Source organism: Somniosus microcephalus, unplaced genomic scaffold (assembly GCF_052327205.1).
Source record: "Somniosus microcephalus isolate GS21.2 unplaced genomic scaffold, FLI_Smic_1.0 unresolved_chr6, whole genome shotgun sequence".
NCBI lineage: Eukaryota > Metazoa > Chordata > Chondrichthyes > Squaliformes > Somniosidae > Somniosus > Somniosus microcephalus.
The window spans coordinates 44,316,129-44,343,359 of record NW_028225184.1 but is presented as its reverse complement, the minus strand read 5'-3'; the positions used below and the strand labels follow the sequence as shown (position 1 = coordinate 44,343,359).

Genomic DNA, 27,231 nt, shown 5'->3' with positions numbered 1-27,231 from the left:
TTAATTTTCACAGTTAATAACAGGAAAACATTTAATATTATAATCATACATGTGACGTTACATAACACAGTTTGTTAAGGAGAATATATTACAGTAACCTTCGATTTGCAACTTTGCTTAAAATGTTGCACCAATATCAATTGATCCATTAAACAGGTTTTGATCTTTATTGCAATGGCCGATAAACATTGTATGGATAGACATCAGCTATTTCTATTATTTAAATAATTTTGCAATTAAATGCAGTGGATAGTTTACCCCATTCTTTAGCTCCTCTCTGAATTTACCCTGGGTCAGCACATAAATAAATGTGTTTGTGCAGCAATTGAGAACCTGAAGCATGAATCCCACAGATTCAATGTCATTATCATAATCATACTGAATGACGGTTGTACGGATAGATAGAGAATAAACAACAATGGTCGTCCATAGCAAAATAAAACTGCCCGATACACTGAACAGCAAAACGAGGGATTTCCTTCGGTTCTCCATCTCTGGATCCTTGTGATTCTCTCCATTGCTGAGGCCCCGGAGTCCCCTACGGAATCGACTGGACATTAAAATGTGTCTAGCGGTGAGAACATTGAGCAACAAAATCAGAACGAATGGGACACAAGGGATTAAAGTAAGATTAAAGACATCAAACGCTGCCCACGCGGGTGAAGTAAAAAAGGTCAGTTTCCAGACACAACCCCGGGGGACGTTCTCCATTATATATTCAGGGTCAAATACAAAGTACCAGGGAATGTTTATTAAACAACCCAGCGCAATCACCACCCCGATAACAACAGCCGCAGTTTTCTCGGTGCAATATTTTGTTTTCAGCTTCGGACAACAAATGGCCACAAATCGATCGAAGGTGAAAACCACTGTGAACCAGACAGATGTCGCCGTGGCTGCACAAAGCAAGACCATATTGAGACAGCACACGGGGGTAATTGTCAAGAATGAAACTGGGAAATAAATTTCAACAATGCAGCTTAATATTACATCCGTACAAACTACCAGGAGATCGGCCGTTGCCATGGCGACCAGGTAGCGAGTGATACATTTGGAGAGACCGCACTTTCCTCGGGACAGGATCACAATCGCCGCCAAGTTAACTGCAAGAGATACACAGATCAGTGAGATTTGTTTCCACTCAGACACACTTTATATCCATCGGTATTACAGTTATATTGAGTGAAGTTTCAGGTTGCTATTGCACTGATGAATGGGATATCATGTGTGCTCTGTTGCTTCCAATCTGCTCCATCGCTGAACTCGCATCTTTCTCCAATTTCTTTCCTAGCTCCCCTCATGCCCTCTACGAGCTCAACTTGTCTATGGGACCCACCTGCTGCTCACTTGCTCCTATTCCCACCAAACTGCTGACCACCCAACTTCACTTCCAGGCCCGCATGTTAGCTGATATTGTTAATGGTTCTCTCTCCTCACATACTCTCCCCTCCCCTTCAAACATGCTGTCATGAACAACTGCTCAAAAACTATCCTTGAAGCCTGTGTCCTTGCCAAGTACCGCCCTATCTCCAACATCCCTTTCATTACCATGTCCTTGTTCGTGCTGTCTCCTCCCAAGTCCGTGCCCATCTTTCACAGAATTCCATTTTGGACCCCGTCATATCAGCTATCGCCCCCTGCCCGACTTCTAAATCGCCCTTACCAAAGTCAGAATTTGTATTCTATGTAACTGTGTCTGTGGTAAGCTATTCCCTCTCTTCCTTTCCGACCTGTCCCATGCCTTTGTCTGGACAAACCACCTCCAACGCCTCTCCAGCGTCATCCAGCTGGGTGGGACTGCAAATGCCTGGCTCTATTCTTATCTATATAACCGTAGCCTGCAACGGCTTCTGTGCTCGCTCCAACACTGTTACCTCTCGCCCCATCTTATCATCATCTACATGCTACTCATCAGCGATATCATCTGTAAACACAACGTCTTGTTCAAAGGCACGCCGGGGACACCCAGCTCCATCTCACCACCACCTCTCCCAACACGGCACTTGTCCCCATTTTGTCACACCGCTTGTCAGATTGGATGAGGAATAATTTCCTGCAACATATTATCGGGAAGACCGAAGTCATTGTATTCGTCCCTGCTTTAAACTCCATTCCCAGCCAACGACTACATCCCTCCCTGGCAAATTTATGAGGCTGGACCAGACCGTGCACAACCTTGGCATTGTAATTGACCCCGAGTTGAGCTTCCGACCACATATCTTCTCCATCACAAAGACTGCCTACTTCCACCTCCGTAACATCACCCGACTCAGCCACTGCCTCAGCGCAACTGCTACTGAACCACTCATACATGCTGCGGTGGCCTCTAGGATTGATTACTCCAAATCTCTCCTGGCAACCCTATCATCTTCCAACCTCCTTAAGCTTGAGCTCATCCAAAACTCTGCTGCCTGTATCCCAACTCGCAGCAAGGCCCGTTCACCCAGCACCCCCTGAGCTCGCTTAACTACAATTGCTCCCGGTTCATCAGAGTCTAAATTTTAATATTCTCATTCTTGCTTTCAAATCTCACCCTGGCCTCGCCCCTCCCTATCTCTGTAACTTCTTCCAGCCCTACAATCATCTGAGGTTTCTGCCCCCCTCCAATTCTGGCCTCTTGGGAATCCTGGATTTCAATCGATCCACCATTGGCGACCGTGCCTTCCACTACAAAAGCAATATGGACTGGGCGGGGTGAAGGTGTAATAGGGACAGGGCAGGCTGAAGGTGCAATGGAAGTTGGCTGGGCGAATTTGCCAATTAAACTGGGCGGGATGAAGGTGCCATATGGACTGGGCAGTGTAAATATTCAGTGGAAGTGGCCATGGTGAATATCCAATGGATGATGTGCAGTGGAGCTGCAATGGAGAACAGTCTAGATGAAGGTGCAATGGAAACTGGGCGATGTGAAGTTGCAAGAGAGTCTGGGCAGGGTGAATGTTCAATGGACGTGGGCGGGTTGGAGGTGCAATGAGGAAGGGGCTAGGTGAACGTGCAGTGGGGCACGGACTAGGCAAAGGTGCAATGGGGATCGGGCTGGGTGAAGGTGCAATAGGGACTCGACAGACTGATTTTTCTCTGGAAGTGGACAGGGTGAAGGTGCAATGCGGTACAGGCTGGGGGAACGTGCAATCGAGAACGGACTGCGTGAAGGTGCAATGGTGACTGGGCGGGTTGAAGGTGCAATAGGGATCGGGCGTGGTGAAGGTGCAGTCGGGACTGGGCAGGCTGAACGTTCAATGGAAGTCGGCGGGGTGAATGTGCAATGGGGAACAGGCTGGGTGAAGGTGCAATGGGGAACTGGCTGGGTGAAGGTGCAACGTTGACTGAGCAGAGTGAAGGTGAAATTGGGACTGTGGGGTGAAGGTCAATGCCAATACAAAGTGAGCCCGGCTGATTATAGAGAAAAAAATAACTAAAGGTATACATTGAGTACATTACAGAGACAATAAAGGAGAGGAAGGCAAATGCCAACACGATGTTAGGAAATAAGCCAATATACAATTAGGAAATCAATGTCGATTTACAAAATTAAATTATCAATCAATATAAAAATAAATATTTCAGAATTCTATAAGCATAGGAATAGGAAAATAAGGATATGGCCACTTAGGAATGGACAGGATAAACTCTAAAATAAAAGCAGTGAAATGAAATAAATTGAGCAGTTCTTTTACCTCAGTTTTTACCAGGGCCACAAATATGGTGGGCATGAAATTATCCGAGGAATTCAAAATGCATACCAAGGCTTCTAAGATAGACAGGAGCGAGGTCTTTGATTAGAAGTGCATGTAACACGGGCAATACAGTAATCATGGTTGACTTTAATGTACATATAGACTGGACAAATCAAAAACCACTAATGGTGTGAAGGACGAATTCTTGGAATGCATGCAAGATGGTTTCCTCGATCGATATTTGGAGGAACCAACCAGGGAACAGACTCTGCTGGATCTAGTACTGTTAATGAGAAAGGGCTAATCAATAATCTTGTGTTAAAGTGTCCTTTACTGACAAATGACCATAATATGTTTGAATTGTAATACGTTTGAGAGTGATGTAGTCCAATCTGAAACTAAATTCTTCAGTCTCAACAAAGGAAACTACAAGGGAATGTGGGACAAGTTGAGCATGGTAGATTGGGAGACTATACTAAAAGGTACGAAGGTGGAAATACAATCGCTAACAATCAAGGTAATAATGCATATTTTGAATAAAACATATATTTCTCTATGGCATAAAAACCCAAAAGGAGGAGTGATCCAACCATGGCAAACAAAATAAAATGAACTAGTATTGAGTCAAAGGTGGAAGCTTAAAAAGTTGCCAGAAAAAGGGGTCAGCCTGAGAATTGGGCTTTTTTAGAAATCTGCAATGTGTGACCAAAATTTGATAATGAAAATGAAACTGTAATATGAGCACAAACTAGTGAAAAATGTAAAACCGGATTGTAAATGCTTCTCTAGTTAAGTAAAAAGGCAAAGTCTGGCGAAAGTAAATGCAGGTCTTTTACAGTCAGAGACGGGAGAATTTATAATGGGGAATGAGGAATTGGGAGAGAAATTAAATAAATACTTTGTTTCTGTCTTCACGAAGTAAGACACAACAAATCTCCCACAAAGACGAGAAAACGAAAGCTGTGGCGAGAATAAGGATCTTTAAGAAATTATTTTTAGTAAAAAAAAACAGTAGTAGCAAAATTAATGGGACTAAAATTCGATAAATCTCAAGGAATGGATGACCTGCATCCCAGGGTTTTGCAAGAGGTGGCCATTGGGATAGTGGACGCATTGCTTTTCATCTTCCAAAATTTTATAGATTCAGGAACGGTTCCTGCAGATTTGAGGATAGCAAATGTATCCCCTCTATTTAAGAAAGTGCGGAGAGTGAATACGGGGAACTACAGACCTGTTAGCCTCACATCAGTCGTTGGGAAAATGCTGGAATATATTGTAAAGGATGCAATAACTGGGCACTTAGAAACGAATAGTAAGATTGGGCAGATTCAACATGGATTTATGAAAGGGAAATACTGTTTAACAAACTTATTGGAGTTCTTTTAGGATGGAATTAATGCAGCAGGCAAAGGAGAACTGGTTGATGTGTTGTATTTGGATTTTCAGAAGGCTTCGATAAGGTCACACACAAGAGGTTGGTAACCAAAATTTGGACACATGGAATTGGGGGAAATATACTAGCCTTGATTAAGAATTGGTTAACAGACAACAAAACGTGTATTTTTCAGGATGGCAGGCTGTGCCTAGAGTGGTACCGCAAGGACAGTGCTTAGGTCCCAGCTATTCACGTTCTATGTCAATGTTTTAGATGAGGGGACTAAATGTCACATTTCCAGATTTTACTGATGTCACAAAGCTAGGTGGCAGTGTCTGTTGCGAAGAGGATGTGAAGAGGCTTCAAGGAGCTCTCGACAGGTTCAGTGAGAGGGCGAGAACAGGGCAGATGGATTATAATGTGGATAAATTTGAAGGTAGAAAAATCAGAGAGGCAGAGTATTTCCTAAGTGGTGAAAGATTGGGGAATGTAGATGCTCAAAGGGACTTGGGTATCCTTGTGCATGTGTCACTAAAATGAATGTGCAGTTGCAGCAAACTATTAGGAAGGCAAATGGTATGCTGGCCTTCGTTATAAAACGATTTGCGTACAGGAGTAAAGACGTCTTACTCCAATTATATAGGGCATTAGTGAGACCGCACCTGGAGTATTGTGTACAATTTTGTTCTGCTTACCTAAGGAGAGATATAATTGCCACAGAGGGAGTGCAAGGAAGGTTAACGAGATTGATTCCTGGGATTGCAGGACGGTCGCATGAGAAGGTATTGAGTAAACTAGGCCTGTATTTGCTTGAATTTAGAAAAATGAGAGGGCATCTCATTGAAGCATACAAAATGATTTCAGGGCTTGATAGGGTGGATGCTGGGAGAATGTATCCCTTGGCTGGGGAGTCTAGGACCTGGGGCACAGCCTCAGGGTAAAGGGAAGGCCATTCAGGACTGAGACGAGAGGACATTTCTTCACACAGAGGGTGGAGAATCTTTGGAATTGTCTGCCCTAGAGGGAAGTGGAGGCTCAGTCACTGGGCGTATTCAAAACAGGAGTCGATAGATTTCAGACTAGTAAGGCCATCAAGGGACATGGCGATAAGGCCGATGCATGGAATTGAGGAAGAAGATCAGCCATGAACTCATTGAATGTTGGAGCAGGCTCGAGGGGCCTAATGGCCTAGTCCTGCAACTTTTTATTATGTTCTTATGATAAACTAAACATATGTATAGAGGATAAATCCCGTGTCTGGAAGGACTATTTCCACTCACAGTCAAAGCTAAGGAAGAGACAGCAGAGGCACTGTATATAAATATATGTAAACATTCTTTGAACTTTCATCCAGTGTGCTTAACAAGGGTGAGAGGAAAGGTATAGTAATCTTCGCTCAAACATAAAAAAGAAATTTCTCTTGAAACCGAAACATAATAAAGTCTAGTCAGCACGGATTTCAAACGGGAAGCTCCTACTTGACCAACCGTACTGCGTTATTTGAAAAACTAGCAGAGTAGATAATGGTAAGGTAGTGAATATAATATACATAGACATTTATAAGAGCTTCCACCACCATAGTAGACTCGTGACTAAGGTACGAGCCTGTAGACTCAGTGGAAAAGTGGCCGAATGGATAGAAAAACTGGCTGCTCAATAGAAAACAGAGAGTAGATGTTAAAGGCAGTTGCTCAGACTGGGGAAATGTGGGAAGTGGTGTTCCACAGGGGTCACTATTGGTTACAATTTACAGTAGTGGGTTGGACTTGGGAATCAGAAATATAATATCAACATTTGTGGATGACACCAAATTATGGGGTATAGTTAACACTGCGGATGTTTGTGACAAAATTCAGGAAGTTATTAACAAAATGGAATCATGGAGAGATAATGATAACTGATTTTCAGTAAATATAATGTGAGGTTGTGTATTTTGGTAGGTGGAATAAGTAGGGCACATGAGACTTGGAAAATAAGAGTCCAAATGTTGGGAGAAGATAACGAGTTTAGGGCTACAAATTCACAAAGAGATGAAAGAAGCCATTAAGCGTACAGTCAAAGCAACGGAGTTCATTTCTAGAGGAATGGAAAGCAATAACAGAGGAGATGTGTTAAACTTATATTGAACCTTGGAGAGACCACACTTAGAGTGCTGTGAACAGTTATGATCTGCTTAGCCCAATAAGAGGATAGAAGCACTGGAGAAAGTGCATAAAATATTAGAAAGTGGAACTCGTTAAAATTCATTAAGGCGATGACTGATCTGATCTTGGCCTCGAATCCAATTCCCTGCCCGCTCCCCATAACCCTTGATTCCCCTATAATTCAAAATGCTGTCTATCTCCACCTTGAATATATTCAATGACCCAACATCCACAGCTGTCTGATGTGGAGAATTCCAAAGGTTCACGACCCGCTGAGAGAAGAAATGCCTCCTCATCTCCAATTAGAAACTATGCCACCCTTGTTCTAGATTCCCCCACGCGAGGAAACATTATCTGTGCATCTACCCTGTCAAGCCCACTTAGAATATTGGCCCAGAAATTCGGTTCGATGGCTTCCCGCGGGTGCAAGCCTCTGACGTGCACTTACCTAGCATGCCGGCCATTGAGATGTGGGCCTGCATGGTATTCCGATCCTGTGCCTCCTCCAACTGCCGGCGTGCAGTGCTTGTGTATCCCAGGGGCGCAGTTAGTTCGAGTCACCCCCCTGGGATCACGTGGGCCATGGAGAGCCAATGGTAGCAGGGTATGCTTCATTCATAAGTTTGACAGGAAGAGCTGTCAATCCTATAAATACTATAAGCCCCAAAACGTAACTAAAATTTCAAATAAAATTAAAAAAAACATTGCATTTTTAAAATAACTATAAATTACATGAAATAACTATTTTAAACATTAATTTACATTTTTGAAAAAATTAATTACATTTTCTAACGGGGCTAAAAACAACCTTACCTTTCTTTGAAGTATTTAAAAATAATAAACCTGTAGAAAAATGTTATAACATTTATTAATGCACCACTTACCTTTTTAAAAGCAGGCCTGAGGACTGCACTTTACATGTCTAATTTCTGGAGACTTACCTTCCCGGAGAAACCTGGAAAAAATAGTAAGTTAAATGTGCATGCGCTGCCTCTCCCACGCACGCGTTCCACCTGTTAACCCCATCTTTCAGGGGAATGGAAGTTCTGCTTTCCCGCGCATGTGCAGTGCACACACGAAAACGGCACTTCGATTGGGCCCACGGGCGAGTACCCCGTGCGTACTCAACCGTGGAGACCCGAATTTCTGGGTCACTAAAAGTTTCAATAAGATCATTTCTCAATATTCTAAACTCCAATGAGTATCGGCCCAACCTGCTCAAACGTTCTTCATAAGACAACCCCCGATGGGAATGGGAATGACGTACTTGCTCTACAGAGAACTGGCACGCACTCGATGAGCCGACTGGCCTCCGCTGTTGCCGTTATGACTCTATGACTCTATGCCATGCAGTATTTGCAGAACTTTGCATAGATGCATGTAAGTGGCAGTTGGATAACTATAGGAGTCAAAAATTAATAGAATGATATGTTAGTGGAGTGAGATGAGGAAATACGGGAGATGGCTCGTGTGGAACATAAATCTGTTGGGCACAATGGCCTGTTTCTATGCTGCAAAATTGTAAGTTATCCTATTCTATGTAAGGGGAACCTGCGGGGTGTAGGTACAATGGAAACAGGGCAGGAGGAAGGTACATGGGGTATGGGTAGGTGAAATTGCAATGGGGACTCGGCATGGTGATGGTGCAATGAGTACTGCACCTGGAGAAGGAGAATTGGGGACCGGAAGGTGTAAAGCTGCAATGGGGACGTGGCAGGAAGAAGGTACAATTGGAACACGTGTTTCCTCCAGTTCAAAATCGGGCTTGCTGTAAGGTAGATAAGTGAGAAAGAAGTAATGAGTTGTTGATAGTGCTGAATCATTGTGATATGTTTAGAGGTGGACCCAATAATAGTAAAGATGCAGCAAGAGGACATGAATAGCGCTCTCTGGAGGGAAGCCAGGAGCAGATATTGGGCACGGATACGAGGATAGGCGTGTTTTCATACATAGAAGCCGAGAAACCTTTTACATTCATCTGTGGGGAGGATCTGAATATGATGCTGGGCCTAGGCTCCGCACTGCTGTCTGTCTGATATCAAATATGTTGCTGATGTTGACCACAGAGACTTAACTTAGCAACGTTTTAATAACTGCGGATAAAACACGCGATAATTCGAAGCAGAATTCCCTACCTCCCCCCAGACTATGCCACCAGGCTGAATTAAAACGATAGCAAAATATTGCTGATGCTGGAAATCCGAAATAACAACAGAAACCTCGTCTTCTGAAAAGGCAGTTTACAGCCTCCCGGACTCAATATCGAGTTCAACAAATTCACATCACAATCTCGGCCTCTATTAATTTTCTATATATTTTTAATCCACGCCTTTGATTGTGCCTTCCCCCTTTTTCTCTCCCACATGCTCGCTGTCTCTTATTCTGCCAACGCATTTCACACTTCATCTAGAGCTGTCTTTTGTCTCTTCACTTGTCCTATTACCACCTCGTCTCGTCTTGAATACCTCCTAGTGTCTCTTCACTTCGCTTTTGTTCTTTCATCCCCTCCCCCATTTCCCATCTGCCAAATGGCCTTTTAATCTATCTCATTTCCTGCCTTTCTTTCTCAGTTCTGATGAAGGGTATCGACCTGAAATGTTGAATCTATTTCTCTCTCCACGGATGTTGCCTGGCCTTTTCTTTCCATATATCTATATTACATTCACTAGATAATTGAGTGCATAATTCAGTTGGGAATTCTGTTGATAATTCAGTGCTTAATTCGGTGGATAATTTAATAAATAATTATTTTGATGATTCGGTTGATAGTCGTTTGGAAAATTCTTTTCCAGCGGTTTCTGTTGTTAGACCAAAGAAAAATTGAGTTTGATTTAAAGTGGGATTAAATTAGAAAAGTGAGAAGTAATATTATGTGAACGACAAGCAGATATTTCCACAGAACTTTCATTGGTTCTGCAATTTCGAGAAATTCATTCCAATGGATTTCATATATATTTATCCCATAAATTATAAAATAATTACCTACTGAATTATCCAGCGCATTAAACACTGAAGGAGTCAAATAATTGTCATCGAAAACATCGATTCAAATATCAACCGAGTTAAGTATTGAAATATACAAAGAATTTTCCAAACGACTATCAACCGAATCATCAAAATAATTATTTATTAAATTATCCACCGAATTAAGCACTGAATTATCAACAGAATTCCCAACTGAGTTATGCACTCAATTATCTAGTGAATGTAATATAAATATATGGAAAGAAAAATCCACTCATTTATCCACCGAATTAAACAATCCAAATATTTATCCACTCAATTATTTATCGAATTAAGCACTGCAATATCCAAAAGATTAACCACTCAATATTCTATTGAAATAAACACTGAAATATCCAATAATTATCCTCTCAAGTTTCTATCGAATTAAACACTGAAATATCCAAATAATTATCCACACAATTATCCTCCGAATAAACACTGAAATATCTAAAGAATTACCAGCTCAATTATCCATCGAATTAAATACTGAAATATCCAAAGTATTATCCTCTCAATTATCCATCGACTTAAACACTGAAATATCAAAAGTATTATCCTCTCAATTATCCACCGAATTGAACTATGAAATATCCAAAAAATTATCCACACAATTATCCATCGAATTAAACACTGAAACATACAAATAATTATCCTTTAGTTATCTATAGTATTCAACTCTGAAATATCCAATGTATTAACCACACAACTATCTAGCGAATGACACATTATATTATACAAAGAAGTAAGCACTCGATCATCCACTGAATTATCAACCAAATTAAATACTGCAATCTCCAATGAATTATGCTCTGAACTACTCACTGTTCTTTCAAAATTCAACCTATTTTTGAACTCCTGTTGATTTGTAGTGTGGTAATTATATCAGGTTCAGCAGACATACGTTTCAGTTTCCTGGGGTTCACTCTTGTAATGTGCCTACTTTGATTAACCCTATTGCTGTTAAAGAATGTATTTGTATTTCTACTTCCACATCTTTTCAGCAGGAATGTGCGATTCACAATATAAACAGAGATTAGCACTTTGACATGGCTTCTGATAAAATCCCAAAGCGCCCATGAAGATCTGAAGCGCTGCCCCGTTTGTTGCAGCTGAAGCAGCAACCGAGCAATATCCAATGAACACATTTTTCGGTGGCGCTGGTTTAAAGTAGGCACGCTGGGCACAAAAAGGGGAAAACTTGGAGAGCAGTCCCTCCTGCAAAGGCTCCTGGTTTAAAAGGGGAAACGTGGTTCCTCACCCTTGACAATGCAGCACCAACTAAAGGAAATGTCAGTTTCTTGCAAGTTTATATAGCAGAGTGAAACTTCAACAGGCAACTTTCTGAATTAAATATTGGCAGCTGGTACCAAGGACCAGCTAAAAATATACATATTGTAAAGAATTTTACAATTTAACGTATAATTTAATAATACTTTTGTAATCAGCAATCCCACTTTCTAAAGTGGCAATTTATGTTTATCACTGAGGGACAGGTAGTTGACAAGATGTAAAATCGGACCGTATACTTCCCAAGGCAATTCAGTTATACATTAAAGAAAGTTTGAAAGTAAAACACCATATCAGGAAATAAAGAGCAACACTGGACTGAACTGAATAGTGAGATCCGCAGAATTGCTCAAGGTAAATATATGAATGAATATTGCTTCAATAGATAAATAAACACAGTCACTGAAATTCCTTTAACATTTACAACTTGTTGTGCTGGAAAACATTCCTGAAGTTTTCGCTGTATAACAGTCAAAAGAAATATCACTGAAATAGAAATAATGTTATTGGGTAGTGCATCCCTTCTTTCCAATACAGAAACACCACTGAACATCAATAAATACATTCTTTTTTAGTTGAAAGTGTCTTTTGGAGAAAGCGAGCATAGCAGCATGATTCAGTTCTATTTAGTTATTAAAGTGTTGCAGATTTAAGTCAGACGACCCTATTTCTCAATGTTTTAGTGTCCTTTAATCCGGAACCCAGATTGCATGCCATTCTTTTTAGAAGAAGCATGGTATCATCACTGGAGACTGCAGTGTGAAGGAAGACACCACGTTAATTAAGCAGGGAACATTCGGGTTAATCTGACAGCAAACCTCAGATAACTGTTTTACCCAGAGAATAAGAAAAGCACATTTTGCCAGACACGCAGCACGAGAAGCTTTGTAGTTAAGTGATTTTTTATCAGATTCATGTCTTTCTTCACCACTCACCAGGAACACCAACAGCTGCGAGAATAGGATAGTAAATGGCGTTTATCTGCTGAAGTATCAGGACTTCCATTTAGTGTGAGAAGCGATGATCCCTGTAGTGATGGACACAGCAGGCCCGGTGGAAAGTGTGATGTGATACATTGAAGGTAGCCTTTATTTATACAGCAGGGAAATCTCCAGTGAACAGTTCTGTCCCCGGGCAACTGATGTTAGTTACAGTCATTTTAACAAACAGGTTGCGTCAGCCACTTTACTCCCAGGCTAATACTGTTATGGGAATAATAATAGCAAAGTGACACGTCAAACATTGGAATAATATCTTTCCTCAAATGGATAACAAACAGGTGTAATAGTAGAATTCATCTGGTAAATGTTACAGGCGTTATACCAGGTTGGCAAATTACTGAGTGGGGTTGCTATTGATCGGTGCTGAGATAGCTTTCATTGCAAATTTACTTCAAAAATAAAACCTATGAAACTCAATGTAAATTTGTCAGTCTTGCAGATATTTTCGTGAGTTTCAGTTGGCGGAGATCACAGCTCAGAAACAACACAACGTTTTGGGCAAAAGCTTCGGGAGGGATAATAACGGTCGGTGTGATTTTATGCTGAATCTCGTTACATACTACACATCGTAAGGTGAATGGGACGTCCATATACTATTTGAATAGTGTTTGTTGAGCTGAGGCTAAAGCAGAAATAGCCTTTGGATTCTAATTAGATTGCATACTCAACAAGGATTACCATTGCAAAACAGCAATCAAAAAATCAATAACATATTCAACTACATATCCAACGCAATAGTGTACAAGTCAGTGAAATTAATTATTTTATTGTGTGGAGCTCGGCTCAGTCAGAAGCTTAAGAAATCCGTCCACCTTTATTCACCGAGACACAAGGGATATATTCAAATACTTGAGGCAGTGCAGGGAACAGCCACAAGGGTGATCCCCAATGTGGAAGCCCTGGTTATTGAGGAAATAATGGAGGAATCTGGAATTACCAACTTCGATAAGACGTGACTAGGCCGATTGGGAGATAATTGATGGTATGGAAAAGGAAATTAAAAATAAATATGTAATCGAAATTGGAAGAGTTGGACAAGGGAAGCATAAACCAAATTGGTAAAAAAGGCTGATTTAGCAATGCAATCAATAGTTATAGTCATAGTGTCATCGAATCATAACGGTAAAGAAGGAGGACATTCGGCCGATAGTGTCCATGCAGACTCTCTGCAGGAAATCCTGTCGGTCCCATTCCCCCGCTCTATCCCCGTAGCCCTGCAAGTTTATTTCCCTCAAGTGCCTATTCAGTCTCCCCTCGAAAACATTGAGTGTCTCCGCTTCCACCACGTCCATCAGCAGCGAGTTCCAGGTACTCACCACTCGCTGTGTAAAATAGCTGTTCCTCACATAACCACTGTATCTATTGCCCAACAAATTAAATCTGCGTCCCGTAGCCCTAGTTCTATCAACTGGTGGCAACAACCTTTCCCCGCCTTGCCTATCCAGCCCGACAAAAACTTGTACACTTCTGTCAAATCACCCCTCAGCCTCCTTTGCTCAAATAAAAACAAATCTAGATTCTCCAATCTGTCGTTGCAGCTAAGATCCCCCAAACCCGGAACAATTAAGAACATAAGAACATAAGAAATAGGAGCAGGAGTAGGCCAATCGGCCCCTCGAGCCCGCTCCACCATTCAATAAGATCATGGCTGATCTGATCCTAACCTCAAATCTTCTATCACTCTGCATCCACCCGAACCCATGTGATCTCCCGGGAGAGGCGAAAAACCAGATAAAGACCCAATGGCCAATTTGGGAGAAAGAAATCTGGGAAATTCCTCTCCGACCCATCTAGGCGATCGAAATTCTTCCAGGAGATCACTCTGTCCCTATATTTTCTACAGTACTTACCTTCTGTAAAGGCGATCTCCACCCCAGCCAGGAACAGGAATAAAACCATCTCCTGAAATCTAACAGAATTAGAACACAGTAGGAGCAGAACAAGGCTACACGGCCCCTGGGCCCGCTCCACTACCCACAGGGCCATGACCATTCCGAACCCAGACTCATGTCCAATTTCCTGCCCGCTCCCCTTAACCCTTTATTCCCTTTACTTCTAGGAAACTATCTATTTCTGTTTTAAATTTATTTAATGATGTAGCTTCCACAGCTTTCTGGGGCAGCAAATTCCACAAACCTACCACCCTCTGAGTGAAGAAGTTTCTCCTCATCTCAGTTTTGAATGAGCAGCCCCTTATTTTAAGATTATGCCCCCTAGTTCTAGTTTCACCCATCATTGGGAACATCCTCACCGCATCCACCCGATCAAGTCCCTTCACAATCTAATATGTTTCAATAAGATCGCCTCACATTCTTCTGAACTCCAATGAGTAGAGTCCCAATCTACTCAGCCTCTCCTCATATGACCACCCCCTCATCCCCGGGATTAACCGAGTGAACCTTCTTTGTACTGACTCGAGAGCAAGTATGTCTTTTCTTAAGTATGGACACCAAAACAGTATGCAGTATTCCAGGTGCGGCCTCACCAATACCTTGTACAACTGCAGCAATGCCTCCCTGTTTTTATATTCCAACCCCCTAGCAATAAAAGCCAACATTCCATTGGCCTTCTTGATCACTTGCTGCACCTGCATACTAACTTTTTGAGTTTCGTGCACCAGGACCCCCAGATCCCTTTGTACTACAGTACTTTCCAGTTTCTTGCCATTAAGATAATAACTTGCTCTATGATTTTTCCTGCCAAAGTGCATAACCTCACACTTTCCAGTATTGTATTCCATCTGCCAAATCTCTGCCCACTTACTTAGCCTGTCTATGTCCCTTTGCAGGTTTTTTATGTCCTCCTCACTCACTACATTCTGTCCCATCTTTGTATCATCTGCAAACTTTGATATGTTACACTCGGTCCCCTCCTCCAAATCGTTAATGTAGATTGTAAAGAGTTGGGGACCCAGCACTGACCCCTGCGGAACACTACTAGTTACTGGTTGCCAATCTGAGAACGAACCATTTATCCCAACCCTCTGCTTTCTGTTAGAGAGCCAATCCTCCACCCATGCCAGAATATTACCCCCAATCCCGTGATTTTTTATCTTGAGCAATAATCTTTTGTGTGGCACCTTGTCAAATGCCTTTTGGAAGTCTAAATACACTACGTCCACTGGTTCCCCTTTATACACCCTGTATGTTACTTCCTCAAAAAACTCAAGCAAATTTGTTAAACATGACTTCCCCTTCATGAAACCATGCTGAGTTTGCCCTATTAAATTATGTTTATCCAAATGTCCCGTTACTGTCTCCTTAATAATGGACTCTAACATTTTAACAACCACAGATGTTAGGCTAACAGGTCTATAGTTTCCAGCCTTCTGCCTACTACCCTTTTTAAATAATGGTATTACATTAGCAGTTTTCCAATCTGCCGGGACCTTTGCTGAGTCCAGTGAGTTTTGGAAAATTATTATCAATGCATCCACAATCCCTACCGCTACTTCCCTCAAGACCCTGGGATGCAAGCCATCAGGTCCAGGGGATTTATCCGCCTTGAGTCCCATTATTTTACCAAGCACCACTTCCTTAGTGATTTTAATTGTATTTAGTTCCTCCCCCCCTAGAGCCCCCTGTTTGTCCAGTGTTGGGATATTCTTAGTGTCCTCTACTGTAAAGACTGATACAAAATAATTGTTCAGTGTTTTTCCCATCTCCATGTTTCCCACCATTAATTTCCCGGTCTCATCCTCTAAGGGCCCAACATTTACTTTAGCCACCCTTTTTCTTTTTATATAACTATAGAAACTTTTACTGTCTGTTTTTATATTTTTTGCTAATTTACTTTCATAATCTATCTTCCCTTTCTTAATCAATCTTTTTGTTATTTTTTGCTGTCTTTTAAAGACTTCCCAATCTTCCATCCTCCCACTAGATTTGGCTACCTTATATGCCCTTGTTTTTAGTCGGATACTATCCTTAATTACTTTACTTAGCCACGGATGGCTATCTTTTCTTTTACACACTTTTTTCCTCAGTGGAATATATTTTTCTTGGAAGTTGTAAAATAACTCCTTAAATGTACACCACTGGTCATGTACCGTCTTACCCTTTAATCTATTCTCCCAGTCCACTCTAATTCATTCCGCTCTCATACCTTCATAGTCTCCTTTATTCAAGCTCAGCACGCTTGTTTGAGATCCAACCTTCTCACCCTCTAATTGATATGGAACTCAACCATGTTATGGTCACTCATTCCAAGGGGATCCTTTACTAGGACATTTTTAATTAATCCTGTCTCATTACACAGGACCAAATCTAAGGTTGCTTGCCCCCTGGTCGGTTCAGTTACATACTGCTCAAGAAACCCATCCCTAATACACTCAATGAACTCTTCCTCAAGGCTGCTCTGCCCAATTTGATTTGTCCAGTTAATATGATAATTAAAATCCCCCATAATTATAGCTGTTCCCTTATTACAAGCCTCAACTATTTCCTGATTAATACTCCGTCCAACAGAGTTGCAACTGTTCGGAGGCCTATAGACTACACCCACTAGTGTTTTTTTCCCCTTATTATTCCTTACCTCCACCCAAACTGTTTCACTATCCTGCTCCTTTGACCCAATATCATTTCTCTGTATTATAGTGATTCCTTCCTTTATTAACATAGCCACCCCACCTCCTCTCCCTTCCTGCCTGTCCTTCCTGATTGTTAAATAACCTGGTATGTTTAATTCCCAGTCATGGTCACCCTGCAGCCATGTTTCTGTAATGGCCACAAGATCATACCCATATGTCATTATTTGTGCCGTTAACTCATTCATTTTGTTACGAATGCTACGTGCATTCAGATAAAGAACTTTCAATATGTTTTGTAACACTTAGTTCCTGTTTTTTCCCTTTTTAGTACTTTACTTTTTACTCCATACCTTCTGTCCCTTCCTGACACATTCTGTTTTTTAATTCCCCCACTGCTACCTAAGTCTATGACCTTCTCTGTTGTCATTTCTATGATTTGCTCTCTAGAAACCTCCCCCCCATTAATTAGTTTAAAGCCCTCTCTACAGCCCTAGTTATATGATTCGCCAGGACTCTAGTCCCAGCACTGGCCAAGTGGAGTCCGTCCCAACAGAACAGCTCCCTCCTGTCCCAGTACTGGTGCCAGTGTCCCAAGAAGCAAAACCCATTTCTCCCACACCAGTCTTTGAGCCACACATTTAACTCTTTAATTTTATTTATCCTAGCCAAATTCGCTCGTGGCTCAGGTAATAACCCAGAGATTATTACCCTTGAGGTTCTGTTTTTTAATTTGACCCCTAGCTGCTCATACTCCTTTAACAGAACCGTCTTCCTTGTCCTATCTACGTCGTTTGTACCAACATGGACCACGACAACTGGATCCTCCCCCTCCCACTGCAAGTTTCTTTCCAGCCCAGAAGAGATGTCCTTAACCCTGGCACCAGGCAGGCAACACAGCCTTCGGGACTCCCGCTCTTGACTGCAGAGAACCCTATCTATCCCCCTAATGATACTATCCCCTACCACTACAACATTTCTTTTTACTCCCTCCACTTGAATGGCCCCCTGTACCACGGTGCTGTGGCCAGGTTGCTCATCCTCCCTGCAGTCCCCGCTCCCGCCCTCACAGGGAGTAAGAACCTCGATCCTGCTGGACAAGAACAAGGGCTGCGTCTCCTTCAACACTACATCCTGGATCCCTGTACCTTCCTCACTCGTAGTCACACCGTCCTGTCCCTGACCACGGACTACATCTGCAGTAATTAACTTCATAGGTGTGACCATCTCCTGAAACATAGAGTCCAGGAACTTCTCCCCCTCCCTGATGTGTCGCAGTGTCCGAAGCTCGGCCTCAAGCTCCATAACATGGAACTTGAGTTCCTCTAGCAGCAAACACTTGTCGCAGATGTAATCACCGTTAGCCTCAATGGGGTTCACTGGCTCCCACATCTCGCAACAGTAACACATCACCTGCTCCATTCTATATAATTAATTAAATTTCTTATTATTAGTTATGAAGACCCTGCCCGGATATATATGATAATATCACACCACTATTCAATAGGACTTACCAACTTAAAGGTATGAAAGAGAAGAGAAGGAAGAAAACCAAGCAACCAGCTGATCACCAACCTCCTCCTTGAATACTGTCTGTGGAGCCTGTTTGGTTGACTCGTCTCGCTGCTCCGCCTCCGCAGTGATGTCTAAGCCTGGGAGTGGGGAACAAAACAGAGCAAAAAACATACCCTCACCTCCCACTTATCCGAACTCTCCCACTTAGCAAAACTCCAACAGCACTCAATGCACAAAGCACTCCGTGCACCGCACTAGCCCCTCCCCTTTTATACCCGGATTCTACTTCCTGTTTAAACTGCCCAAGAGTTTAAAAAACCGTTAAAACATTAAACTTACTTCAAATAATTGACTTCTTAACACACTAAAATTCACAAAATACACTTAAATGATTTTTCTCCCACTTAGCAAAACTCCAACAGCACTCAATGCACAAAGCACTCCGTGCACCGCACTAGCCCCTCCCCTTTTATACCCGGATTCTACTTCCTGTTTAAACTGCCCAAGAGTTTAAAAAACCCTTAAAAAATTAAACTTACTTCAAATAATTGACTTCTTAACACACTAAAATTCACAAAATACACTTAAATGATTTTTCTCCCACTTAGCAAAACTCCAACAGCACTCAATGCACAAAGCACTCCGTGCACCGCACTAGCCCCTCCCCTTTTATACCCGAATTCTACTTCCTTTTTAAACTGCCCAAGAGTTTCAAAAACCCTTATAAAATTAAACTTACTTCAAATAATTGACTTCTTAACACACTAAAATTCACAAAATACACTTAAATGATTTTTCTCCCACTTAGCAAAACTCCAACAGCACTCAATGCACAAAGCACCTGGTAATTCTACTCTGCACCGTCTCTAGTGCTTTCCCAACCTTCCTGAAGTGTATTTATAAACACAGAGAGCTGACACACCAGGGGAAAGCTCACAGTGTCGGACATAGAGAGAATTACACTGAACTGTTTATAAACACAGTGAGCTGAAACACCAGGGGAGAGCTCACAATATTGGGCAAGGAGTGAATTATATTGACGTGTTTATAAACACAGTCAGCTGACACAGCAGGGGAGAGCTCACAGTGATGGACACGGAGTGAATTATGCAGAATTGTTTATAAACACAGTCAGCTGACACACCAGGGGAGTGCTCGCAATTTTGGGCATGGAGTGAATTACATAACATTATAAGAACATAAGGCGCAGGAGCAGGAGTAGGTGATTTGGCCACTCGAACCTGCTCCGCCATATAATAAGATAATTGCTAATCTGATCTTGGCCTGGACTCCACTTCCCTGCCCGTTCTCCATAACCATTGACTCCCTTACCTTTCAAACATCTGTCTAACTCCAACTTAAATATATTCAATGTCCCAGCCTCCACAGATCTCTGGGGAAGAGAACTCCAAATATTCATGTCCCTCTGATGGAACAAATTCCTCCCCATTTCCGATTTAAACGTGTGCCCCCATATTCTGAAATTATGCCCCCTAGTTTCAGATTCGCCTACTAGGGGAAACATCGTCTCTGCATCTACCGTGTCAAGACCATTCAGAATCTTATAATTATCAATCAGGTCCTCTCTCATGCTTCTAAACTCCAATGAGTATAGGCCCAACCTGTTCCAACTATCTTCATAAGACAATCACTTCATCTCCGGAATCAACCTCGTGAACCTTCTTTGAACTGTCTCCAATGCAAGTATATTCTTCCTTAAATAAGTAGACCAAAACTGTACGCAGTACTCTAGGTGTGGTCTCATCAACGCCCTGCACATTTGTAGAAGGACTTCCCTCCTTTTATACTCCAGCCCCCTTGCAATAAAGGCCAACATTCCATTTGCCTTCTGAAATGAATCAGTCATTCATGAAATAAAGTTTTATGAAATAATGCTGAGCGGCCTGTGGGTGGCGCTGTCCAGGGAGGGTATAAATACTCGGGCACGGGCACAGCTTGCGCAGGACATTCTTATCAGTGTAAGAAGTCACGCAACACCAGGTTATAGTCCAACAGCTTTATTTGAAGTCACAAGCTTTCGGAGCGCTGCTCCTTCTTCAGGTGAAGTGGAGAAATGCATAAAGACACAGCTTATATAGTCAGAGAATCATGTCAGATGTTTACAGATAACCTTTCCAACTGCCATTTATCACACCTCGGCAGAGAGATAATCACAGCAGTCAAAGGTGTGAATGGTGTCCAAACAGGTCAGTCAGGGAAACATTACATCAAAGAACAATGAGGTGGGGTCACAAGGGGTCAAATATTGCAGATGCTGGGGTCTGTATGCGGCCGGACCTGCTGTGATATCCAGCCAAAAAAAATGTTTTTTCTCAGTTTTTTTGTTTTTCATACAGACCCCAGCATCTGCAATATTTGACCCCTTGTGACCCCACCTCATTGTTCTTTGATGTAATGTTTCCCTGACTGACCTGTTTGGACACCATTCACACCTTTGACTGCTGTGATTATCTCTCTGCCGAGGTGTGATAAATGGCATTTGGAAAGGTTACCTGTAAAAATCTGACATGCTTCTCTGACTATATAAGCTGTGTCTTTATGCATTTCTCCACTTCACCTGAAGAAGGAGCAGCGCTCTGAAAGCTTGTGATTTTAAATAAAGCTGTTGGACTATAACCTGGTGTTGTGTGACTTCTTACATTTGTCCACCCTAGTCCAACTCCGGCATCTCCACACAATTCTTATCAGGATCTAGTGAAGGACAGAACTAGACCTCCATGTTGTAAAACAGTTGATTGAAGCTTTGTTTAATGCTTAGACCAAGTGCCTAGTAGTTTTCATATGTCACCTTCCTAACTATTTGCTATACCTGCATGATAACTGTTTGTGATTCATGTACAAAGACCCCCAGATCCATCTGTACCTCAGCATTCTGTAATCTCTCCCCATTTAAATAATAATTTGCTTTTTAATTTTTACTACCAATGCGGATAACCTCGCAGTACCCCACCTGCCAGATGTTTGCCCACTTACTTAGCCTATCTATATACATTTGGAGATGCTTTGTGTCCTCCACGCAAATTCCTTTCCCACCTATGTTTCTAACTTCGGCAAACTTTGCCACATTACATTCAGTCCCTTCAACCAAGTCACTAATATAGATTGTAAGTAGTTGAGGCCCCAGCACCAATCCCTGCGGCACTGCACTAGTTAAAGATTGCCAATCTGAAATTGTCCAATTAACATCTACTCTTTGTTATATGTTTGTTAGCCAATCCTCTATCCATCATACTAATATATCACTCCCAACCCCATCAGCTCTTAACATGTGTAAACATAGAAACATAGAAGATAGGAGCAGGAGTAGGCCTTTGGCCACTCGAGCCTCCTCTGCCATTGAAGGAGATCATGGCTGATCATACAGCTTCAGTAGCCTGTCCCTGCCTTCTCCCAATATCCCTTGATCCCTTTAGCCTTAAGAAATATACCTAACTCCTTCTTGAATGTATTTAATGAATTGGCCTCCACTGCCTTCTGTGATAGAGTATTCCACATGTTCACCACTCTCTGAGTGAAGAAATTCCTCCTCATCTCTGTCCTAAATGGCTTACCCCTTATCCTTAGACTGTGGCCCCTGGTTCTGGACTTCCCGGCCATCGGGAGCATCCTTCCTGCATCTAGTCTGTCTAGTCCTGTGTAGAAACATTATATGTGACACCTTATCGAATATCTTCCGGAAATCCATATACACGATCTCTACTGGTTCCCCTTTATCCATCCTGCTCGTTACATCCTCAAAGAACTCCAGAAAATTGGCAAAAATGATTTCCCTTTCATAAAACTAAGCTAACTCTGCTTGGCTATATTCTAAATTTTCTAACTCTCCTGCTACCATGTCCTTAATGATGCACTCTAGCATTTTCCCAATGACAGAAGCTAGGCAAACTGGTCGAAAATTCCCTGCATTCTGTCTACTTCCAGCCTTAAATAGGGGCGTTATATTTGTGGATTTCCAGTCGGCTGGGACCTCTCCAGAATCCAGGGATCTATCGTAATTTACACCCAATGCATCCAATATCTCTGCAGCCACATCTTTTAAGGCACTGGGATGCAGGCCATCGTGTCCAGGGAAATTGTCGACCTTTTGTCCCATTAGATTGCCCAGTACATTCTGTCAAGTGACAGTCATTGTTTCAAGTTTCCACCCCGCACTCCAGTAGCCCTTTGATTATCCATTATTGGCATGCTTCAAATGCCTTCTACCATGAAGACCAATACAAAATATTTGGTCAAAATATCCGCCATATATCTGTTTCCTATTATTAGTTCCCCAGACTCGTCCTCTAGGGGACCAACGTTTACTGTAGCTAGTCGCTTTACATTATTATATACGTGTAGAAACTCTTACTCTCTGTTTTTATATTTCTTGCTAACTTAATCTCATAAGCTATCTTCTCTCCCTTTACCATTTTTTTAGTTGTCCTTTGCTGGTTTTTTTAATAATTTCAATCTCCTGGCCTTTCACTATTTTTTGCAACTTTTGATATACTTTTTTTTTCCAAATTGATACCATGCTTTACATCCTTAGTTTGCCACGAATTGTTCATCCTTCCCTTACAGTATTTCTTTCACACAGGTAAATATCTTTACTGAGAGTTATGAAATGTCTCCTTAAATGATTACCATTGCTTTTCTACAGTTTTACACTCTAACATGTTTTTTCCAGTCCACTTTAACCAGATTTGCCTTCAAACCTTTGTAATTACCTGTGTTTATGTTCAGACACTAGATTGACAGCTAACTTTTGCACCCTCAAACTGAATTTGAAATGCTACCATGCTTTGATCACTCTTCCCAAGAGTATCCTTCACTTCGTGATCATTAACTAATCAAGCTTCGTTACAAATTACCAGATGTAAAATACTCTTCTCCCTGCTTGGAACCATAACATATTGTTCCAAGAAACCATCCCATTTAGTCTTTAAGAACACTTCCTGAAGTCTACCTTCGCCATTTTGCTTTGTCCAATCAATATGAAGGTTAAAATCTCCCATGATGATTACCCTACCTTTGTTACAAACTTCTATTATTTCTTGATGTATACTCTGCCCTACCGTGTGGTTACTGTTTTGCGGGGCTGGAGACCATTCCCACCGGTGACTTCTTACGATTATTATTTCTTATCTCTACCCTAATTGATTCTACATCTTGATCTTGCAGGCCAATTTAATTTCTCAATACCGCACTGAAGTTAACCCTTATTAAGAGAGCTCGTTTTCCTTTCTGCCTATCGTTACGAAATGGCAAAACCCCCTGAATATTCAGTTCCCAGCCTTAGTCACATTTCAACCACGTCTGTCTAAAGGCTGTCCGATCAAACTCAGTTACTTCTATTGGTGCTGCCAACTCATCTATCTTGTTACGAATGCTGCTTGCTTTCAGATATAGAGTTGTTAATGATGTCTATTAACTATTTTTCCCTACTCGGACCCCTCTTTCTAATGCTCTCTTATGTGTATACGCTCTGTACCTCTCTGTCAAATTTTGGCTATCATTACCCCTATCGCTGCCATGCACTGTTGCCTTCACTGAAGTGTTTATAAACACAGTGAGCTGACACATCAGGGGAGAGCTCACAGTGTTTGACACGGAGTGATTTACACTGAAGTGTTTATAAGCACAGTGAGCTGACACACCAGGGGAGAGCTTACATTGTTGGACACGGAGTGAATTACACTGAGGTGTTTATTAAAACATTGCGCTGACACACCAGGGGATAGCTAACAGTGTCGGACGCGAAGTGAATTACACTGATGTGTTCATAAACACAGTGAGCTGACACATCAGGGGAGAGCTCACAGTGTCGGACACGGAGTGATTTACACTGAAGTGTTTATAAACACAGAGAGCTTACGCACCGGAGGATAGCTAACAGTGTCGGACACGAAGGGAATTACACTGAAGAGTTTATAAACACAGGTGGCTGACAAACCAGGGGAGAGCTCACGGTGTAGGACACAGGGTGAATTATACTGAGGTGTTTATAAACACTGTGAGCTGACACACCAGAGGAGAGCTCACAGTGTGGGACACGGAGTGAATTACACTGAATTGTTTACAAACACAGTGAGCTGACACACCAGAGGAGAACTCACAGTATGGGACATGGAGTGAGTTACACTGAAGTGTTTATGAACACAGTGATCTGACACACCAGAGGAGAACTCACAGTGTGGGACATGGAGTGAGTTACACTGAAGTGTTTATGAACACAGTGATCTGACACACCAGGGTAGATTTCACAGTGTGGGACACGGAGTGAATTACACTGAAGTGTTTATAAACACAGTGATCTGACACTCCAATGGAAAGCTCAATGTGTCGGACTTTGAGTGAATTACACTTAAGTTTTTATAAAAAAAGAGAGCTGACATACCAGGGGAGAGATCGCAGTGCTGGACACGGAGTGAATTACACTGAAGACTTTATAAACGCAGTGAGCTGACACACCTGGGTAAAGCTCAATTGGTTGGAGAGGGGGTGAAATACACTGAAATGTTTATAAACACAGTGAGCTGACACAGCAGGGGAGAGCTCACAATGTTGGGCACGGAGTGAATTACACTAAGTGTTTAGAAACACAGTGTGCTGACACACCAAGAAAGAGTTCACAATGTTGGGCACGGAGTGAATTACACTGAAGTGTTTAGAAACACAGTCAGCTGACACACGAAGAGCGAGTTCACAATGTTGGGCACGGAGTGAATTACACTGAAGTGTTTAGAAACACAGTGAGCTGACACACCAGGGGAGAGCTCACAGTGTTGGACACGGAGTGAATCATACTGAAGTGTTTATAAACACAGGGAGCTGACACACCAAGGGAGAGCTCACAGTGCCGGACTTGGAGTGAATTACACTGAAGTTTTTATAAACACAATCAGCTGGGACTCCAGGCGAGTGCTCGCAATGTTGGGCACGGAGTGAGTTACATATCATCATAAGAACATAAGCCGCAGGAGCAGGAGTAGGTGATTTGGCCCCTCGAGCCTTATGTTCAAATTGCCGTGTTCTTGCCCAATTACAAAGCCTGTCTGTATCCCCTTGAAGCCTCATTGCATCCTGCTCACAACTTATGTTCCAACCCAGCTATGTATCATCAGAAAACATAGATATAATAAATTCGGTCCCCTCATCCAAATCATTGATATAGATTGTGAATAGCTGAGGCCCAAGCACTGATCTTGCGGTATCCCACCAGTTACAGCCTGCCAACCCGCAAATGACCCGTTTATTCCTACTCTCTGCTTTCTGTCCGTTAACTGATCCTCTATACATGCTAGTATATTACCACCAATCGAATGAGCATTAATTTTGTTTAATAACCTATTGTGTGGCAACTTATAGAATGCCTTCTGCAAATCCAAAAACACCATATCCACTGGTTCCCCCTTATCTATTCTGCTAGTTACAACCTCAAAAACCTCCAACAAATTTGGCAAACACGTTTACCATTTCATAAATCCATGTTGACTCTGCCAATCCTATTATTATTTTCGAAGTGCCCTTTTACTAAGTCCTTAATAATAGATTCTAACTTTTTCTCGAATACTGATGTCAGGTCAACTGGTCTGTAGTTCACCATTTTCTCTCGCCCTCCTTTCTTAAATAGTGGGGTTACGTTTTGTTTTTATTGCTCAAATCTTGATAGGATCCCTGTAACCCTGACCCTGCATTCAGACCCTATGAATCTATTAGCGGCAAGGGGCGTTACAGGAGATAATGGGATGAAAATCGTCACGGGCAGAAGCGCAAAACGAGCGAAAGCAAATCAGCCTCCCGTTTCACACCCCATGAATTCAGATTCCATTGTAGGCAATGGGAACGAAAGTCCGGTGATGTGTAAAACGGGCTGATGATGGGCTATCGCTTGTTTTAGGCTACTGTACAGGACTAATGATTCCCTCATTGTGTCAGAATTTTGTTAATTCAACCCGGCCAAAGAATCATGACAGCGCAGCCCGTGGCCAAACTTGGAGAGTAACTGTAACCACATTCTCCAGGCGGGAAAGCGGCGGAGAGTGATCGGACTCCCGTTTTATTCTCCGCCCAATTATAACCTGTATTGACTTGAATGGATTGTAATATCGTGCTAGTTTACAATTGCCCCTGTGACTGAGTACTGAGGGAATGCTGTGTGATGGAGCTGAGAGACCCGATAATTAGCGATGTGAAGACAAGCCATTCTGACAGGGGAACTGCAGGCTGGCTATTATAATTACACAATCAAAGTCCCTGATTTCAAATTTTACTCCCTAAATCTCTGGGCCTACCACAGCGAAATGTTTAATGCCAAATGTCATCATCCTGATATTTTTTTATTCCACTGAATGTATGGTCAATTCACGAGAAACCGCCAGATTGGTTGGCCATGTCAGATTACAGATTCTCAGTCAGAAAACCGGAACTGCAGAATGAGATTTACGAAATCATCCTGATATGTGAAATATTTAACTTAAGCTCATTGTAGCATTCCATATCACTCAATGGGTTGCATTTTGACGGCACTCCGCACACCCACGACCTCCATCATCAGAAAGGACGATGGCAGCAGCTGCATGGGAACAGCATCATCTCCCAGTTCCACATCCAAGTCAGACACCATCCTGACTGGGAACTGTATCTGGCGTTCCTTCTGTGTCGCTCGCTCAAAGGCCTGAAAGTCCGTACCAAACAGCAT

General features: G+C 42.1%; 1 protein-coding gene across 1 annotated transcript; it reads right to left on the bottom strand.

The window, feature by feature from the left end:
* On the bottom strand, nucleotides 1-27,231 carry LOC147087246 (putative G protein-coupled receptor 139). Its single transcript, XM_085978131.1, has 2 exons — nucleotides 27,035-27,231; nucleotides 1-1,150 (listed from the first exon to the last, which is right to left on the bottom strand). Exons 1-2 carry the CDS (start codon nucleotides 27,229-27,231, stop codon nucleotides 217-219), a joined length of 1,131 nt encoding a protein of 376 aa, XP_085834257.1. The 3' UTR covers nucleotides 1-216.

Bases quoted from the DNA above. Each gene is read 5' to 3' on its own strand.
- LOC147087246 (XM_085978131.1), bottom strand. From the start codon at position 27,231: ATGCTGTTTGGTACGGACTTTCAGGCCTTTGAGCGAGCGACACAGAAG. The intron at 1,151-27,034 runs GTGATATGGAAT...ATGGATATAAAG, and splicing joins GTCAAAATGCAACCCATTGA to TGTGTCTGAGTGGAAACAAA.